The sequence below is a fragment of the Anabrus simplex genome, chromosome 8 (assembly GCF_040414725.1).
Source record: "Anabrus simplex isolate iqAnaSimp1 chromosome 8, ASM4041472v1, whole genome shotgun sequence".
Taxonomy (NCBI): Eukaryota; Metazoa; Arthropoda; class Insecta; order Orthoptera; family Tettigoniidae; genus Anabrus; species Anabrus simplex.
The window spans coordinates 232,246,343-232,267,601 of record NC_090272.1 but is presented as its reverse complement, the minus strand read 5'-3'; the positions used below and the strand labels follow the sequence as shown (position 1 = coordinate 232,267,601).

Here is a 21,259-nt window from a genome sequence, read left to right as displayed (position 1 = left end):
GAACAACTTAAAACTTACGCCCAAAAGACGAATTAACGTAGCGACAAAGAATCTACTAGCAGGGCTCAATACGGCCATTCATAATTCTCCATATTTGTACTGCTTGAATGAAAGGAAGACACTTAGGTTTGTGATGCGCCGGGTATTTCACCGTAGAGGACTCAGTATTGGGAATGTGTTGACAAATGCCAAAAGATGAGGAAAGGGGCAATTAGCCAGGGATTACTCAGTAGGGGACCGCAACGTGACCACCGAGATAACGGGGTCCACAGCCAGAAACAGTTGAACAACATCGTGTCAACTTTTGCAGATCAGTTCCAGTAAACTGGGGTTGTACCGTGGTTGAAAGATGTGCTGTGTTTAAGTTGCAGCGTTCGGAAGACTGTGACAGGATTGTGAGCTGCACGTTAGTTTCTCATTTTGTGCCATATAATAACTTTATTTGTCACTAAGGGCAAAATAATGTGCATCCTCGGTAAGTTATGATTTTTTAAAAATTCTAATAGCAAGACAGATCGCAGATGCGTACCTTAGTTCTATAGGTAGGTCTATATATTTTGTCAAATGCCCGGGGACTGATTAGAACTTCAAATGGCACCAACAAAAGTGCATGTAACTATCTTGTAATTAGCGGACGTGATAATTCAGTTCCAATGGTTCTATCTTCTCATCAAGACGGCCGAGGCTTGAGTCACAGTCGATGCATGAAACATTTTTAAAATGGGAAGTCACGTTCTATTGATACAGATTCTACTTAAAACATTAGGTCGCGTGCCTTACCTTTCTTTAGTACTTTTGAGTAATAACCGCATCATTTATGATGGTGTATTTTGAGTATCAACCATTCTTCGGGCTTACCTTGTACCTTAAATGGTGAGTGGATGCAGTGGCGTACCCACGAAATAATTTCAGTGGCCAAGTCTAGGCCAGTAGCGTGGATACAACTTTTCCATGGAAGGGGTTGTGAAAAGATGTTTTATTTTGTATTTAGAATTTGCTTTACGTCGCACCGTAGGTCTTATGGCAACGATGGGAAAGTAAAGGGTTAGGAGTGGGAAGGAAGCGGCCGTAGCCTTAATTGTATGTTGTATGTTCAGTCTTCAGCCCTAAGGCTGGTTGGATCCTCAACAGCTCCGCCATCAGGTGTGAAAATGGAAAACCACGGAAAACCATCTTTAGGGCTGCCGACAGTGGGGTTCGAAGCGGATGCAAGCACACAGCTGTGCGCCCTTAACCGCACGGCCAACTCGCCCGGTGGATATGAAAAGAAAGCCGGTCCTACCGAGTGCGGTGACAGATCTTCTGTAGATATTGATGGTTTTGATTGTTGCCATGTAATTATATCCAACAATCGAAATCATAGCTTCTGTACTCTAAACCGGCTGCATTATTGAAACTGTTCGTAAAATTGATAATATCGTTCTTCGTTTGTGAGGAAGTAGAATCTTCATTTAATTTTTTTTTTTCTAAAAAAAAGAACCACTTTGGTACGACGCCCCGTGAAGGTGACTACCTGCCAGGTCGTAGATATTTCGATCACGGGAGACTCATGGCCAACTCTATTGCACCCACAAACAAGGCTGTATCTTCCCGATCCCATGCCTTTCTTAACTCTGTCAGTGGCGGGCATCGAATGCAGGATGCCTTAAGTCTAATTCTAAAATAAGGTGACCTGAAAGTAACAAGCCGACCCCGCGGTGTAGGGGTAGCTTGCCTGCCTCTTACCGGAGGCCCCGGGTTCCATTCCCGGCCAGGTCAGGGTTTTTACCTGGATCTGAGGACTGGTTCGAGGTACACTCAGCCCACGAGCTTATAATTGAGGAGTTATCTGACGGTGAGATAACGGCCCCGGTCTAGAAAGCCTAGAATAACGGCGGAGAGGATTCGTCGTGCTGACCACAGGACACCTCATAATTTGCAGGACTTCGGGCTGAACAGCGGTCGCTTGGTAGGCGATGGCCCTTCGGGGCTGTTACGCCATGGAGTTTGGTTTGGAAAAGTGTACAGAGAAGTAAGCGACACCCCTGCAAGGCTCTTTAGCTTCCAGCTAGTTCTTCCGTCCGGTCTAGTGCATTTAGGACAGTTGGAAAACGTACGCCTTAATAAATGCTCTTCATAAAACCTGTGTAGACATACTAACTGAATCTATTTATAACAATAATCACAAACGTCTCCTTTTCATGTGGTTCAGTTGGTTGAGTCGCTGTCCTTCTGAGTCCGAGTTCGCAGGTTCAAATCCCGACTTTGGTCGGTGGTCCTCAAAACGGTGCTGAAATGGCAACAGCTCCATGTCATTGGTTTCTGGCACGTTAATAAAAATTATACATACGAATATTAGCGTCATAAAACTGTAACTTAATGCTACTATATTCTGCACCCCAGGCTTGCGAGGGAAACGAATTAACAAATTGCTTTACGTAGCAACGACACTGATAGGCCTTATGGTGACGGTGGGATAGGAAAGGCGTAGGAGTGGGATGGAAGCGGCCGTTCCCTTAATTAACGTACAGCCCCAGCATTTGCCTGGTGTGAAAATGGGAAACCACGGGAAACCATTTTCAGGGCTGCCGACAGAAGGGTTCGAATCTACTGGTTCCCGGATGCAAGCTCACAACTGCGCTGCCCTAACCGCTAGGGAAACAAATAGGACAAGGTAAACACTCCCTAGCGTATGTTGTGACATATATTTGTCTTTACCAACTAACAAAATATCTATACCCATACCCCTTACATTCTATATTTACTTATTTATTTATTAGTGCCTTTTTTACAGTGGCGAAGTTAGGGCTCGAGGCCCTCTCGTATACTTAACCACATACTAATCAAAATCTCAAATAGAATACTGAGATACGTAAAACAGTTAAAACTACATAAATTAATAGTTTTAAAAACAAATTTAAATACATTACTAACTAAATTAATATTAAAACTAATTAATATTGAAAAGTGCGGCTGCATGGCTAAATGGTTAGCGAGTTGGCATTTGGTCACAGGGGTCCTGGATTCGATTCCCACCAGGGTCGGGAATTTTAACCATCATTGGTTAATTTCGCTAGCACGGGGGCTGGGTGTATGTGTCGTCTTCATCATCATTACATTCTCATCCCGACGCGAGCCTAACATGTCCTCGGACACTCCTGGCACTAAAACCCATACGCCATTTCATTTCAATATTAAAAACTCTTAAAAATGACATCCTCAGGCACGCACACATTCACACTTCAACCATTCAGTCAGCTGTCCTCAGCAGGTAGTCTCGGCAGGTTTAATTTAATTTCGTGTGGCTATTTCTAGCCGAGTGCAGCCCTTGTAAGGCAGACCCTCCGATGAGGGTGGGCGGCATCTGCCATGTGTAGGTAACTGCGTGTTATTGTGGTGGAGGATAGTGTTATGTGTGGTGTGTGAGTTGCAGGGATGTTGGGGACAGCACAAATACCCAGCCTCCGGGCCATTGGAATTAACCAATGAAGGTTAAAATCCCCGACCCGGCCGGGAATCGAACTCGGAACCCTCTGGACCGAAGGCCAGTACGTTGACCATTCAGCCAACGAGTCGGACGTCTCGGCAGGTGACCTTAAATCTTAATAAAGAGCTAGTTTCTCTGACCTGAGCTGACAGGGAATTCCATAATGTGACGCCGATCACCACAAATAATCTATTAATTGTATTTGTGCGATGCAGTGGAATAGAAAGATAGGATCTAGAACGTGTATTTAAGTTGTGAAATGATGATAAAAAGGTGAATTTAGAAGAAATATACAGTGGCTGACTTTCAGCTAACACTCCTAAACACCATCGTTAAAGTGTGTAGCTGCCGACGTTTATCAGGCTTCAGCTATGAGACAGCCTGATAGTATGGGGTGGTATGAACATCGTACCCGATGTTGTAAATAAATCTCAGGCAGGAATTCAGTGCTCGTTGAAGTTTAAGTGTTTCTTCTCTCGTCATATCAACTAATACAACGTAACAGTAATCAAGAATAGGGAGAATGAGTGTCTGTATTAGTTTTGCCTTTAGCTCAAATGGAAATATATCCCTCTGCCGTTTAAGAGGGTGAAGCACTCCAAAGGTCTTTTTTTAATACGTATTTCTTTCGTGTGACCAGAACAATCAAGTGTTTCATTCATAATTAAGCCAATATTTTTAACCGGTTTACTGAGGGGAATAATGTTCCCATTCAGTAGGATAGGCGGGATTGCGACATTGTTTGAGCAGTTCAGTAATTTTCGTGGTCCAATTATGATTGCCTGAGATTTTGTGGAGTTTAGTATAAGAGAATTTCGTTGTGCATATATACTGAGTCATCAGAGGTCATTGTTAATATCTTGTCTTGCAGTGTCGATATGTTATTTCCTGTCACGGATGGTATGTCATTGATATAAATACAGAAAAATAAGGGCCCTAGAATACTGCCCTGCGGGGCACCACTAAGTTTCATTTTACATTTAGAGGCCTTGTCGTTTACTATTACACGCTGTTGATGGTTACTCAAATAATAACTAAGAAACTTAAGCGCAACCAAGTCGAAATTTAGCAGATCCATTTACTTTATCATAGTCGGAATTTCTATAGTGTCAAAGGTGCTACTGAAGTCAAGAATGATAAGTTTAGTGAGCAGTCGTTTGTCTATAGCGTTTCTTCTTACCTTCAAAAGTGCTGTCGCGGTAATGTGACCCTTCTTAAATCCAGTTTGCAAAGAGTCCAAAGGAGCATTTTTATTTAGGTATTCCAGAACTTGCTCATATACTAAACGTTCAAAAGCTTTAGAAAGCGCAGGGAGTATGAACACAGGACGAATGTCAGAGAGAGATTGTGGGTCTAAACTCTTAGGTACCAGTATAATATTCAATATTGTCTGTTTTCCAGACAGTAGGGAAAATTCCGTTTAGTAAACAGTAGTTCAGTATGTGCGTCAGTATAGGCAGGACAGCACCAATAATGTTATGTATAAAAGCAATAGGATTATCATCTACACGCGTGGCCTTTGATTTAATCGAGTACAAAGCCTTTTTTAACCTGATTTTCTGTGACACTGTGAAATGTGAATGGTGGATTGGCTGGAGGGGAGGGCGGTGATTCGGTGCAGTTAATTGGGGTAGGTTGAATATTTATTCCACTAGAGTAATCGTTCAGTTCGTCAAGTAGAATGTCAGGAGTTGTCTGGCTCTGTTGATGTTTTCCTATTTCCAGAGCTCTAAATTGGTCCCATGCGCGATTGGAATTAAAGTTGTTAGCTAAATTCCGGAAATATGCACATTTTTTATTTCTGATTGACTGCTTTGTGCGATTTCTTAAGATTCGGTAAGATTCGAAGTCTGTGTCATCTAAGGTTTGTTTATAATGTCGAAATAACGAGTCACGGTGGCCATCATTCTCTTGGATTCAACATCTAGCCATGGAGAAGGGCGAGAAACCTTTATTCGACGTGTATGTGTGTGTTTCTTTGCCGCATTAATCGTATAAAATGTCACTTCTTTATAGCTTATCACATGACCATTATTATAATAAAATTACCGTATTTATATTCTGGCTTGGGGACTTGGTGTCTGTCCCAACATTTTCCTCTTCATATTCAGACAACATACTACACTACCAGGCACCAAAGAAACACACAACAGTGATTACATCCCTCCATATAGGATTGCGTCGGGAGAGCATCCGGCCGTAAAACAGGGCCAAATTCACATGTATGACACAGTTCGCACCCGTGACCCCCACAGATGTAGGAAAAACGGAAGAATAAGAAGCAGAATAATAATAATAATAATAATAATAATAATAATAATAATAATAATAATAATAATAATAATAATAATAATAAGATGATGATGATGATGATGATGATGATGATGATGATGATGATGATGATGATTACTATTAGCTTCCGGAATCCGCACGAATCCACCACTCTTACTTGGATCCAAAGACACTAATTTCCTTTTTAGGTATTCTATACCACCTAAACTCTGAAGTTTGGTCACCTAAAAATGCCCCCCCCCCACCAAACTGAAATCCTGGCTACGCTACTGTACAGGAATATGGTAATGCGCGAGGGCTTCCTGTGTAACTGATGTTACTCACCAGAACTGACTTCACTCTGTCCAGTTGGACGACCTTGGCTAGAACCTGCTGCGTAACGCTGGTGCATGCCTTATCAGCTTGGTGTTCGCGTAGAGTAGGCTTCAGTTAGCCCCAGTAGTCATGGCGCGCAGGATCAAGCTCACATATTTTGATATCAAAGGGGTGGCTGAACCCATTCGTTACCTGCTCGCATACGGAGGGGTCGACTTCGAGGACAATCGCATCAAGAGAGAAGATTGGCCCAAACTGAAGCCAAGTAAGTGAACTCTAACGTACATTACAGCCCTATTCACAGAAAACAGCACCCGATTTAGCGAGGTGTCTTATTCATGTGTTTAGGCATTTTCTTTTGTGGTTTTTGGCAGTTTATTGGAACAAGACATTTCTCTTGCTTGAACGTCATATCCAGAGGCTAAACAGAAGTTAAATGCCCTAAGCACTCAGCACTTCCTTGGCAGTGTTCTCCAGGTGACATGCTATTAACTACATTATAATATTGATACCCATCTGCTGTGCACCGCTGTTCGTAGTGTTTTGTGAAGTATAAATTGTATGGTGAATGTATTTGTTATGAGATCAGAGAGTCGTCCTATTTGAGAGCCCGATCCCGACCCAAATTTTTCCATGATATACTTTATATATGTTAACAAAATAGTATTGCTCTTATGGACCTACAGGGAGTGAACACACCCCATAACTCCTCGTGTTTAAGGAAAATTATAATTTACTTTATATTGCATTAGGTTTAAGTGCAAAAGTCCCGAAGTTTATGATGGTTTTAGGTTTCAGTTTTGACTTAGTGGTATTAGGGAACTCCGACTTTCTCCGCACGATGAGTTCAGGTTCCCCAGAACCCGAAGAAAGGAATGCGCCACCGCTGGTGGCGGGAGATTCGAAACCGCCTGGCGTAAGTTAGAAAATTCGTGGTCTCTACCAAAAGTTGTTAAATATCTTAAACCTCTTTCACAGGAAAGAAAGCAAAAACGAGTGTAATAGCAGGACTCAAGAGGTAGGCCTACTGGGAAAGAAAACTAGCACAAGCGCTCCCTACTGGGCTTAAATCAGTAATAAATAATAATTGTATTAGGAAAGAAAGAAAAAATGATGAGGCATTTTTTGCTCGTGCGTTATCAAAATAACTACTGAAGCTTTTCTGTGTTATAAATATATTCGCAGGGAGGGAGCACAACGCAGTCACTTTCTTCAGTTCTCTTCTGGGTAGCTCTGGTACATGTAACGCGTAATCCGTTACTCTGTGAATCTTGGCAGCTTATTACTGGTGTAGGGAAGAGGTCTATTTATGTATTGGTACGTCTTTTAGTCTTTATACCAATGTGTACTTGTATTGAGTGAGTGTTCATGTGGTTACTTAGCCTGCGTGTGCGTTTTCTTTCTTTAGCATTAACACAGTGTTTTATTTACTTTATGGATGAGTCTGAGGAAGAAACAAAAGTACGCTATACTTATACCTTATTTTCTTCCTCCTTTCATCTTAAACTTAAAAAAATACATTTCACAAATTTATGTTCCGCCATTTTCCCATTATGCTGTGAACATCAAAATGAACCCCTCTAACCCCTCCCCCACTCCATATCTCTTTTGCACCCTTTCAAGTTGATCTTTCTTTCTTTCTTTCTTAACCCGTTTACTGTCGAGGGTTGGTTTTTCCCTCGGACTTAGCGAGGAATCCCACCTCTACCACCTCAAGGGCAGTGTCCTGGAGCGTGAGACTTTGTGCGTCGGTGGATACAACTGGGGAGGAGAACCAGTACCTCGCACAGGCGGCCTCACCTGCTATGCTGAACTGGGGCCTTACGGGGGATGGGAAGATTGGTAGGGATAGACAGGAAGAGGGAAGGAAGCGGCCGTGGCCTTAAGTTAGGTACTATCCCTGCATTTGCTTCGAGCAGAAATGGGAAACCACGGAAAACCACTTCGAAGATGGCTGAGGTGAGAATCGAACCCGCTCTACTCTCCCGAGGCTGAGTGGACCCCGTTCCAGCGCTCGTACCACATTTCAAATTTCGTGGTACAGTCGGGAATTGAACCCGGGCCTCCGGGGGGTATCAGCTAATCAAACTAACCACTACACCACAGAGGCGGACTTCCAAAATTCATGCAGTGTTTTATTATAATTATTTTTCGCGCCTCTCAATGCAATCCACGAGTTATTTTAAAAATATTATGCCCTAAAGATGTTTTTCCGTGGTTTCCCATTTTCACACTAGGCAAATGCTGGGGCTGTAGCTTCATTAAGGCCACGGGTGCTACCTTACCAACCCTAGCCCTTTCCCATCCTTTCGTCGCTGAAAAAAACATGTTTGTAGTGAAATCAAGAGTACTACTTTTCCGAGATGCACTTTTGTACCTACTGCATAATTTATGAAGTGGTGCATTTTAATAGACAGATGTAACATTTTTTAACCTTTGACTGACCAAAAATGCGATTTTTCAATTTATTTTTTATTTAAAATTTAACTGTTCTCTTTATAACAGTGCAAAAACGTTTGTTAATATCTCCAATACTTTCGGAGCTATGACCAAGAACGTGAAGCCTCGTCACCCAAACAAGCCCTATGTCGGTAAGTTTGTTGCTCGTATCGCGTTTTTCAGGACCATTTCCCTGATAAATCTGAAAGTTCTTAAGATATTAAGCTGACATTCTTCATGCCTGTATATATCATAGAGAAGAAGAAGAAGATACACTAGAATTATTCACTTAGCTCCATTGGTTAAGTTCAAAAAAATATTTTGAAATTAACATTAATGAAAAATTGACTACTTGAAAATAACTTCATGAAAAGTCCGGCTCCGTAGCCATACGGTTAGCGTGCTGGCCTTTGGTCACAGGGGTCCCGGGTTCGATTCCCGGCGGGGTCGGGAATTTTAACCATCATTGGTTAATGTCACTGGCACGGAGGCTTGGTGTATGTGTCGTCTTCATCATCATTTCATCTTCATCGCGAAAAAAATATTTATACTTGATGGACTTCACTGATTCTAGTACATGATGTAGCTATAGCATTACTTCTTCTTCTTCTTCTTCTATACCACTTTTTACCACATCTGTGGAGTCGCGGGTGCGAGCTGTGTCGCACATGTGGATTTGGCCCTGTTTTACGGCTGGCAACCCTTCCTGACGCCAACCCTATATAGAGGGATGCAATCGCTATTGCGTGTTTCTGTGGTGGTTGGTACTGTAGGGTGTTGTCTGAATATGAAGAGTAAAGTGTCGGAATAAACACAGATACCCAGTCCCCGGGCCAGAAGAATTAGTCAGAGACGACTAAAATCCCCGACCTGGCCGGTAATCGAACCCGGGACCCTCTGAACAGAAGGCCTCGACGCTGACCATTCAGCTAATTGGCCGGCAGCTATAACATCACTTATAATAACAAAAAAAAAATCATAGAAAATATTCATGTGTTTGGAAATTATCAGGGAAACGGCAAAAGAGTGGGCATGATACACCGCCATTTTGAATAATGGCATAGGTTTATATGTCCGACTCGTTGGCCTAGTGGTCAGCGACGAAGCCTTCGGTTCGAATTGTTCCGGGTTCGATTCCCGACCGGGTCGCGGATTTTCATCGTGTTTGATTAATTCTTCTAGCTCCCTTCCCTCTTCATATTCAGACAACACACTGCACTACCAACCACCACAGAAACATGCAATAGTGATTACATTCTTCCATATAAGATTGGCGTAAGGAAGGGCATCCGGGTGTAAAACATGGCCAAATCCACATGTGCGACACATCTGGCACCTGCGACCCCACAGATGTGCGAAAAGCGGTAGAAGAAGAAGAAGAAGAAGAAGAAGAAGAAGAAGAAAGGAGTAGGATTATATTATTTCTAAATATGCAGACACAATAGTAAGTTTCCATTGCTGTGGAAAAATGTAATACACGGCATGTTTTCTGTGTTCAAAGGTGGAGGTCCCCCTTCAATAAAATCTTGAATTTGGGCGCGGCACGTAGAAATTCGATCTCTGCATATGATTATGAGGGTATTTAGGGGTTGTAGTAAGGATGTAAAGGAGAGGGCACATAAGTCGCTGGTAAGACCCCAACTAGAGTATGCTTCCAGAGTATGGGACCCTCACCAGGATTACTTGATTCAAGAACTGGAAAAAATCCAAAGAAAAGTAGCTCGATTTGTTCTGGGCGATTTCCGACAAAAGAGTAGCGTTACAAAAATGTTGCAAAATTTGGGCTGCGAAGAATTGGGAGAAAGGAGACGAGCTGCTCGACTGAGTGGTATGTTCCGAGCTGTCAGTGGAGAGATGGCGTGGGAGGACATCAGTAGACGAATAAGTTTGGATGGTGTCTTTAAAAGTAGGAAAGATCACAATATGAAGATAAAGTTAGAATTCAAGAGGACAAATTCGGGCAAATATTACCCTAATTTATAGGAAAGGGAGTTAAGGATTGGAATAACTTATCAAGGGAGATGTTCAATAAATTTCCAATGTCATTGAAATCATTTAAGAAAAGGCTAGGAAAACAACAGATAGGGAATCTGCCACCTGGGCGACTGCCCTAAATGCAGATCAGTAGTGATTGATTGATTCGGGAAGGAGAGGAACTCAGGATTATCATTTTGTAAATTAACTATGCCGCACCTTTCTGCCTTCGATATTCTAAACTCTCATTTCTAAACTTAGTGGGAGCTCATTGTACGAAACTATATGTGAATATTGACATGTTCTGAAAATTTTTTAACATTTCAAGTATTTATTTTGCACGCTTTCTCATGCATTTTCCAGATTCGGTCTGACTTTAGATTTAATCTACCCATAACTTAGTGTCAACCTTATTGAATAGGTTGTGATTGTTCCAGATACTCCTTACGGCAAAATGCCCGTCTTGGAGGTGGACGGCAAGGTTGCTCATCAGTCTTTAGCCATTGCCCGCCACCTGGCCAGGCAATTCAAGCTTCTTGGAAGCAACGACTGGGAGGCTCTGCAGGTTGACGCTGCTGTGGACACCATTTCAGACGTCAGGCTTGGTAAGTGTAGCATACGGTCCAGTAAATACGAGGGCTCTAAATAAAGTATTTGCAACTTAGTCAACACACTCGCAGAAGATCGGACTTGTGCAAATAGGATGTAGGAGCGATCAGGTGGCGCTGTTGTCATTGTTTAGTGTTTATTTGACGGGCATCCAGTTGGGAGTGTTATTGTTGTGTGGCGTTGAAGTGAAGAGTATCGAATTCACCGCTTTAAAGCATGTTCGTGGATTAAAATAGAGGTTGGCCGTGATGAAAATGCACCAGAATGTTATCGAGGATTACGTGAAGCCTGTGGTAAGAATTCATTCCCGTATACGACGGCTGCACGGCGGGCCAAGGCGTTTCGTGCGGGTCGGAATAAGATTGAGGATTTGCACCGCACAGTTCAACCGTCCAATCCTTGACATCATGAGTGGTCTCGTTTTCGTATGCCATCGATGAACTGCCCGGGAATTATTCCTAGAGGTTAGTCTCAATCATCAAACGATATGGCACAGACTGACGAAATGTCTTAACATGAGGAAAATTACGTCCCGTTAAGTTCCACATTAACTCTCCGACGTACAGAAATGGCACCGATATGCACTGGCTGGCATCCACCTGGACAGGTACCCTAACGAAGGAGACGCATTTCTGCAGCGTATTGCCGCCATTGATGAGACGTGAGCATGAGCCTACGAGCCTGAATTAAAGTGACAATGGAATGAATGGCGTCACTCAATTTCGACAGGAACCCAACCGAGTGAAGCTTATGCTGACCGTGGCATACGACTACGAGGGCGTTATTCTTACGCATGCTGTGCCTGGGGGACAAACCGTCAATAGTGTCGATTTCTGGAGCGACATCCGCGTCTGACTATGCGGCGCAGACGTCTACGTTTATTGCGAGACGATCACTCTATCGTGTTGCATGACAACGCACATTGTCACGTCGCAAACAGTGTCAAGATCTTATTGCAACGGTGGCACTGGGTGGTCTTGGGACACCCTCCGTACTCACCAGACATGACTCCTCGTGATTTCGACGTGTTTCCGAACTTGAAGAAACCCCTCCGAGGCCGCCGATTCCTGACGTGGCGTCTGTACTCCGCGCAATAGGGCGCTCCGTCGCTGCCATCGACAGAGAACACCTTGCCAACGGTCCCCAACGGCTTCCCGACAATTAGGAATACAATGAAATGAAATGGCGTATGGCTTTTAGTGCGGGGAGTGTCCGAGGACATGTTCGGCTCGCCAGGTGCAGGTCTTTCGATTTGCCTGCGCGTCGTGATGAGGATGAAATGATGTTGAAGACGACACATGCACCCAGCCTCCGTGCCAGAGAAAGTAACTAATGATGGTTAAAATTCCCCACCCTGCCGGGAGTCGAACCCGGGACCCCTGTGACCAAAGGCCAGCACGTTAACCATTTAGTCATGGAGCAGGCCAGGAAAACAATGAATGAATGTAATGAAATTGTACTTGTTAGTTCATTAAATATTGCTTCCTGTCAATATTGCTACTACATTATTCACAGCCCTCGTATTAATCAGTCAATTCCAATATTTCGATATTTGTAGTTTAAGCCACGACATAGTTTTTTAGAGAAGTTATTGAGTCAATATTTTAGAAATCTCTTACCGAGCTCGATAGCTGCAGTCGCTTAAGTGCGGCCAGTATCCAGTATTCGGGAGATAGTCGGTTCGAACCCCACTGTCGGCAGCCCTGAAAATGGTTTTCCGTGGTTTCCCATTTTCACACCAGGAAAATGCTGGGGCTGTACCTTAATTAAGGTCACGGCCACTTCCTTCCCACTCCTAGCCCCTTCCTGTCCCATCGTCGCCATAAGACGTATCTGTGTCGGTGCGACGTAAAGCAACTGGCAAAAAAAAAAAAAAAAAAGAAAAGAAAAAAAAGGGAAAAAAAGAAATCTCTTGTCGATCAGGATACGCTTAAGTGCAGTTTAGAATTATAGTGGTTATGTCTCTATAAAAGGCAATGTCCTGACTGACTGTCAATTAACGCTCAGGCACCGTAAATGTGTTGGTACCTAACTATGGGCCTGACAGTACTTGTAACTACCAAGATTGTTTTTGCTCAATAAAGTAATTTTTTCTTCAGTTGGCCGTGTGGTTAGGAGCGCGCAGCTTTGAGCTCGCATCCGGCAGACAGTGGGTTGGAACCCCACTGTCGGCAGCCCTGAACATGGTTTTCCGTGGTTTCCCATTTTCACACCAGGCAAATGCTGGCGCTGTACCTTAATTAAGGCCACGGCCGCTTAATTCCCACTCCTAGGCCTTTCCTATCACATCGTCGCCATAAGACCTATCTGTGTCGGCGCGACGTAAAGCCAATTGTAAGATAATTTAGTACTAAAAGGGTTAATGAAGACTCACGGGCTAAGAATGTCTTTGCACTGAGCACAACGATACTCTCTCTATCCTGTATGAATATCAAACTGTTTTATAGGCATACTTGTTACGCGTGGTTTCTTTCTTCACGAGCGCGATATTTTACATGACTTATATAACCTCACTAATTAGGAACTACTTGCTATTAGATTTTTACCAAGTAACGGACGTTTCACGGATCTTTTGACTGCAGCCGTGTTATCTATATATATATAAAGTAACTTGTCCTGACTGACTGACTGATTCATCATCGCCGAGCCAAAACTACTTGACATAAAGAAATGAAATTTTGAGGATACATTCATAATAAGATGTAGGTGCTCGCTAAGAGAGGATTTTTGGATATTCCGTCTCTAAGGGGGTGAAAAAGGGGGTGAAATTTTAAAATGAGTGTATCTATATCTCAACACTTTAAAGGTTTACAGATGTAAAAATTGGTATTTAGAATCTCCTTTAAAAATAAGGAAACACGAATTTTTTTGTTTTCGGAAAATTCCAACGGGAGGGGTGAAAAAGGGTGAAATATTGGTTGAATGCCTTTAATGAGGATACCGGTACTTATATCTCAGAAACTGAATATATTACAGACCTGAAAATTGGTACTTTTGATCTCTTTTAAAAATAAAGAAACACGTATTTTTTCATTTTTGGAAAATCCAATTAATGGGAGGGTGAAATGGGGGGTGAATTTTAAAATTAGTGTATCTATATCTCAAAACTTTGAAAGTTTACAGATGTAAAAATTGCTATTTAGAATCTTCATTGAAAATAAAGAAACACGTATTTTTTTGTTTTCCGAAAATCGCAATAGGCAGGGTGAAAAGGGGTGCAAAATTGTTTGAGTGAATTTAATGAGGATACTTATATCTCAGAAAATGAAGATATTACAGACCTAAAAATTGGTGTCTGGGAGCACCTTTAAAAATAAAGAAACGTGTATCTTTTTATTTTCGGAAAATCCAATTAATGGGGGTGAAAAGGGGGGTGAAGTTTTAAAATGAGTGTATCTATATCTCAAAACTTTTAAAGTGTATAGATGTAAAAATTGGTCTTTAGCATATCCTTTAAAAATAAGGAAACACGTATTATTTTGTTTTCGGAAAATCCCAATAGGAAGGGTGGAAAAGGGTGAAAAAGAGGTTGAATGCCTTAAATGGGGCTACTTATATTTCAGAACATGAAGATATTACAGACCTGAAAATTGGCGTTTGAGATCTCCTTTAAAAATAAAGAAACACGTATTTTTTGGTTTTTGGAATATCCAATGAATAGGGGGTGAAAAGGGGGTGAATTTTTAAAATGAGTATATCTATATATCAAAACTTCTAAAGTTTATAGATGTAATAATTTGTACTTAGAATCTCCTTTAAAAATAAAGAAACATGTATTTTTTGTTTTCGGAAATGCCACTTGGGTGGAGGGGGTAGTTAATAATGACTGAAAATGGTGTTGAATTCTTTTAATTAGGCTACTGATATCTCAAAAATGCAGATGTTACAGACGTGAAATGTGATATTTGGAATCTGCTTTAAAAGTAAAGAAACACGTATTCTCGGAAAATCCAATGAGGGGGGGGGGGGGGTTAAAGAATAGAAAAATTAATTGACTTATTTGTATGAGAATACATAAGCTAATAAAAACTAAAATTGTTACAGACGTGAAAATTGGTATTTGGATCTCCTTTTAAAACAAAGGAAAACGCGTTTTTGGGGGGAAACCATCTTGGGGGGTGTGGGGGGGAGGAGTGAAAAGGAATTGAATTCCTTTCGTGAGGACACATAAATCTAAAACTGAAGAAGTAAGAGTCGTGATATTTGGTATTTAGAAGACCCTTTACTATTAAAGAAACAAGTATTTTTTGCCGGAAAATTCACTTAGGGGGGAGGGGGAGGAGTTTGAAAGGAAGTGAAAAAAGTGAATTATTTTTATGGGTATACTTATATCTCAAAACTGAAGGTAATAGACGTGACCACATTGGTGTTTGGAATCTCCTTTAAACATAAGGAAGCACGCCATCTTTTCATTCCTTTTTTGGGGGGGGGGGTAAATAAACTTAATGGCGGTGGGGTGTAAAAGGAGGGGAGACCAATTGATTTTACTGTTCGCAATGTACTTACAAGGAGCCTCCGTTGCTCAGGCAGCAGCGCGCCGGCCTCTCACAGCTGGGTTCCGTGGTTTAAATCCCGGTCACTCCATGTGACATTCGTGCTGGACAAAAAGGAGGCGGGACAGGTTTTTCTCCGGATACTCCGGTTTTCCCCGTCATCATTCACTCCAGCAACACTGTCCAATATCAGTTCATTTCATTTGTCATTTATTAATCATTGCCCCAGAGAAGTGCGACAGGCTTCGGCAGCCGGAACAATTCCTATTGTCGCCGCTAGACGGGGGCTTTATTCATTCCATTCCGACCCTGTCGAATGACTGGAAACAGGCTGTAGATTTTCGATGTACTTATTCTGATCATAAACCGATCATTTCTAACCTTACCTGGGTTCATTTTCAAGAACCATCTTTTCCTTCGGAGAACGTTCTTAGATTACAGTAGATTCTGCTGGCATATAAATAAAAATTTAAACTAATTTGAAATAAACGATAGGAAAGAGATTGACCGTCCGTTCACCTCTATAATAAGGTCAATAATGCACGGAAGTATGTCATTCGTATCGCCAGAAATCCCGCACATTTGCCTACGCGCGACGATGATGCTGGTCACATTGTCAACAATGACAATGGCAGCGAATGTAAGTTACCGCCAAGTAGCGGTCTTGCATCTTGCTGTGGGGTCCAGAACATCTATAATAATAATAATAATAATAATAATAATAATAATAATAATAATAATAATAATAATAATAATAATAATGTTCTGGACCGTCGTCAAATGTGCGGACCGCGCTGGAAACGGGTCCTGGACTGCTAATGACTAAGAATGCAGTCCGGCCGCGGGTTCAGTACCGCCAAGGCATCCAAGACGACACCACGCCGGATCTCCTGAAGGATTTGATCCATATTTAAAATGCTTATAGCAAAAGATGGCAAAGATTTAGGGACCCAACTGACCGGGTAGAATATCTGGACCTAGCCCGGGAAGTACGAAACCGATTGCTGGAAAGAAAGATTGAAAAATGGGAGGAAACTTGCCGTAATCTATTAGAAAACGAGTCAGATCTCGAATTTTGGTGTATTCTCGCAGAAAACGAGTCAGATCGCGAATTTCGGCATTCAACAATAAGCATCAATTACAAATTTCAGTATAATACCGTAGCGAAGCACGGGTATATTGCTAGTATCCAATAAAATTATTCCAGGTTGAACTTCAATTTATTTGCCAGACCTACACTGTTGTCTCAGAACGTGACCCATCTTTCAATTTCCGGTCACACTGTAAACTATGCAATCGACCTTCAGGCGTAATTCCGCTCGGGGGTTATGTAACAATGTGCGACTGTCCTGCCTCCTTAACAGGGTTGCCAACACGGTGGTTTTCTCACTAAATCTAGTTTTTTCTACTGTTCGTCAGTGGGTAAATTTTAACCCACGGTGGGTAGTGAAAAATCTAGTCTGTTTCATTCTTATGTCAGCGAATATTTTTGTTGGTCAATAGAAAGGTACTCGACTCTGCATGGAGTTCTAAACTCAGGTGTACCGAATTACCTTTCATGAAACTTTAGTTACTTCTCATCCTATCATAACCACGATATACGATCTGACTCAGCTTTAACTATACCTGGAGGCATGATTTTTCCGCATTAATTAATGTTCGATTTCGGGAAAAGGAAATAATTTTTCGCGTCATTTCGCGAAATAGGGCTGACCTCATAGCATTCATTTCGCTTTAATAATTTCAAAAATTATTCATATAAAGTTAAATTCGTGAGATTTGTGAATTATTTATGTGAAATATGGATAAATAAAGAGAAACCATATTGATAATTATTCCTTATGTAATCTTGGTTAGAATTATAATATAGCCGTAATCAAGATTACATACAAATTACCCTTTCACCCTATATGACCATAGCTTTAAACCTAAATGGCCATACTATTAAGGGATTTTATAGAATGTTAATACAAAGAGATACTATGAGAAGTCCTTATTCTGTTTCTCTTCACACACACGTGATATTAGAATACAATTTCAAATCGTTATTTTCCATGAATTTCACGGCATTTTCGCACTCATCGCAAAATAAGTAAATTTCGCTTTAAACTGGCCATGTCGCTTTAATTCGCTGTAATTCGCGAAAACAAAATCACTAATTTCTTAACCAGAATCATATGATTCGTTAAGATATCTGAAAATAGCTTCAAAATATTTCTTGTCGCGCTTGTCGTTAATGCGAAAATATCATGCTTCTAAACTCCGGGATTTGAACCGCTCCTTTGCAGTCACTGCCGCTAGGTTGTGGGATACCCTTCCTGTTAACATTAGAGATTTGAGTTCTCGTAAATTTATGAACTGAATGGCGAAATCACTTGCTGAATGCTTCTAGCTGACTTGTACGATGAATGAAGTGTGAATGAGCATATTTTCATAAAAATTAGAAATGTATTTGCTAGTCATAGGTGGTTATGTGTTTCCTTCTTTTATTATTGCTATTGTTAGTTTTATGATAATTATCATGTTCGTTTATATTGTCATGTTGTACATTCTATAATTGTTTCTATTATTATCTCCATATTTGCTATTAGTACTACTATACAATTTAAAAATGACTTGTATTTAAATAAATACATTCCTGTTAAATATTTTTTTAAATGGTGTGGTTCAGTGTGCCGGCCCCGTGGTGTAGGGGTAGCGTGCCTGCCTCTTACCCGGAGGCCCCGGGTTCGATTCCCGGCCAGGTCAGGGAGTTTTACTTGGACCTGAGGGCTGGTTCGAGGTCCACTCAGCCTACGTGATTAGAATTGAGGAGCTATCTGACGGTGAGATAGCGGCCCTGGTCTAGAAAGCCAAGAATAACGGCCGATTGGATTCGTCGTGCTGACCACACGACACCTCGTAATCTGCAGGCCTTCGGGCTGAGCAGCGGTCGCTTGGTGGACCAAGGCCCTTCAAGGGCTGTAGTGCCATGGGGTTTGGTTTTTGGTGGTTCAGTGTAAGAGAGGGCCTGAGTCCTAACTTCGCCACGAGTAAAGACGAATTACTTAGTTACTGGTGCAATACCATATTGCTGCAGTAATCGGTTGGACTTGGAGTTGGTACCAATATTTTAGTCTATTTCTTGTTTGTAGTATTTAGAAGTTACAATGATTTGCGTCTTAATTTGGTTTCCCAAACAACTTATTATGTGCATCAGCTTTTTATATTGTGCTTGCCGAATACATATCTGAACAAATGACTGGGGATACAAACATTTCTCGTTGAGGGGTGTAAAATACGTAAATGGGCGTTAACTAGGAAGAGTTGCACCAAGTATCTCCATGTGAAGCCTACTGTCATTGGAACATTGTCACGGCAGATGTCAGGGAAGGGGGGGGGGGGGCATGATTAACATGAGCGCAGGCATGTCAACTATCAATGCAAAAGTTTCTATATAATAACAATAATCACAAACAAACAGAAATAAAAACCAGAACAAAAATAGAGCTTGTTTCTCAAATACATTTTTGAACGAGTCTTGTGTACGGAGTTGTCAATAATGTTTACAAGTGAACAGAAAAATAGAACTTGATTCATAAATATTTTGAAGGGATGTTTTATGTACAAAGCTATCAAAAATAATCACAAGTAAAAACATCAGAACTTGCTTCATAAACATATTTTCTTAATATATGCCCTATGACAGTATGTTATGCATTTCATCATACGAAGTGTGAAAAGCTCTACCACCAGATGTATCGCCTGAACAGTCTCCATTGGGAAATGTAGTTCTCTGAGGGAATGCCCGCTTTCTGATCTCATTTCTTGATATAAAACCATCTACCACCTTCTCCAGATTTAACGCCTTAGTAGTCACCGAAGACTACCAAACTCCATTTTTTAAAGGGGCATAATATCTAGGAAGAGAATTTTTGTGAGCTGGGGGGGAAAATAACACTCTGCCCCCCTAAGATCATTTGTAGGGGGACTTAGAAAACACCTTGTCCCCCCCCCCCAAGTTGGTGCCACTGGCAGAGGTATAGACAATATTCCTCCGTTTAAGATAACTTGAGGAGATTGTCTTACTTTCAAGGCTCAGTTCAACTGAATGGTGCAGGAGTGCTGTGCTAAGGGGTTTACCAGCCCCTCTTCCACAGAGTCCACGATATTATATTTCTTGTTCTTGTGTGCAGCTGTTAGGGACATGTTCTTCGAGGAGGATCATGGACTCAAGGCCAAGAAGCAGCAAACTTTAGAGAAGGAGACTCTTCCCTTCTACCTGCCCAGACTGGACGAACAGGTGAAGGACAATGGAGGACACTTCGTCGGAGGAAAGGTATGTGTCACGCTGTCGTCTTTATTTTTACACAATGATGTTTTCTTTAAGTAAGTCGGACGAAACTAACTTGGAGTTGGTCTATTTTCAGACCAATTTTGCTGTATAGGAGTAAAAGTTAAGCTCATCATCATCATAATCATCATCATCATCATCATCATCAATCACTGATCTGCATTTAGGACGGACGCCCAGGTGGCGCATTCCCTATCGATTGTTCATCTCATATTCACATTTATTTATAAATATTTACCTTGCTTTTTTTAAATATTTTGAACAAACTTTATAATTTATCCCAATCCCAAACTCCTTGCCCTATAAATTAATATTTGCCCCAATCTGTCCTCTAGAATTCCAACTTTATATTTCCTACTTTCAAAATCTCCAGTCAAGCTTATTCTTTTACTTACGTCATTCTACGTCAACTCACCACTGACAGCTGGAAACATACCGCATAGTGGAGCATCTCGTCTCCTTGATCTTTTGCAACATTTTAGTAACACTACTCTTTTGTCAGAAATCCCAGAACAAATCGAGCTGCTTTTCTTTGAATTTTTCCAGTTCTCGTGTCAAGTAATCCTGGTGAGGGTCCCATACACTGGAGCCGTACTCTAACTGCGGTCTTACCAGAACTTATACGCCCTCTCCTTTACATCGTTACTACAACCCCTGAATACTCCCATAACCATGTAAGAAGATATGTGACCTTTCTTAACAACCTCGTTAATATGAAAACCCCAATGAAGATTATTACCTAGGTACTTACATTTTTCCCGATGAGGTACTATCACCCTATCAACACCCAATAATTAAAACTCAGAGGACTTTCCCTCTAGGTGTAACTCACAACTTGACTTTTCATCCCATTTACATTCATACCATTGTCTGCTGTCCATCTCCCCCTGCAGTCGCTCACAATCTTGCAACTCATTTACTACTCTATACAGTATAACATCGTCCGCAAACACACTCATCTGTGATTCGAGATCTTTACTTATATCATTTATATGTATATATAAGAAAATATAAAGGTCCAATAACTCTACCCTGCGGGACCCCTTTTAATCTTTACAGAATTTGATAACGCTTCACCTACTCTAATTCTGTGAGTTCTATTTTCTAGAAATGTAGCCATCCATTCAACCACTCTTTTATCTAGTCCAATTACCCTCATTTTCGTCAGTAATCCCCCATGCTCTACCCTATCAAAAGCCTTGGATAGGTCAATAGCGATACAGTCCATTTGACCTCCTGAATCTAAAATATCTGCCTAGAATATATCTTGCTGGAATCCTACAAGTTGAGCTTCAGTGGAATAACCTTTTCTAAACATGAACTGCCTTCTATTAAACC

The 21,259-nt window shown here is 41.4% G+C and overlaps 1 protein-coding gene across 1 annotated transcript in view; it reads left to right on the top strand.

Moving 5' to 3' along the window:
• The first annotated feature begins 6,173 nt into the window (after positions 1–6,173).
• The window catches only part of LOC136879389 (glutathione S-transferase-like), a 363,810-nt gene continuing 348,724 nt past the window's right edge, over positions 6,174–21,259 (top strand). The window contains exons 1-3 of the mRNA XM_068228933.1: positions 6,174–6,338; positions 10,924–11,091; positions 19,764–19,906. Coding sequence (XP_068085034.1) covers positions 6,203–6,338; positions 10,924–11,091; positions 19,764–19,906 — 447 coding nt within the window. The 5' untranslated portion in view covers positions 6,174–6,202. The remainder of the gene's footprint in view (positions 6,339–10,923; positions 11,092–19,763; positions 19,907–21,259) is intronic.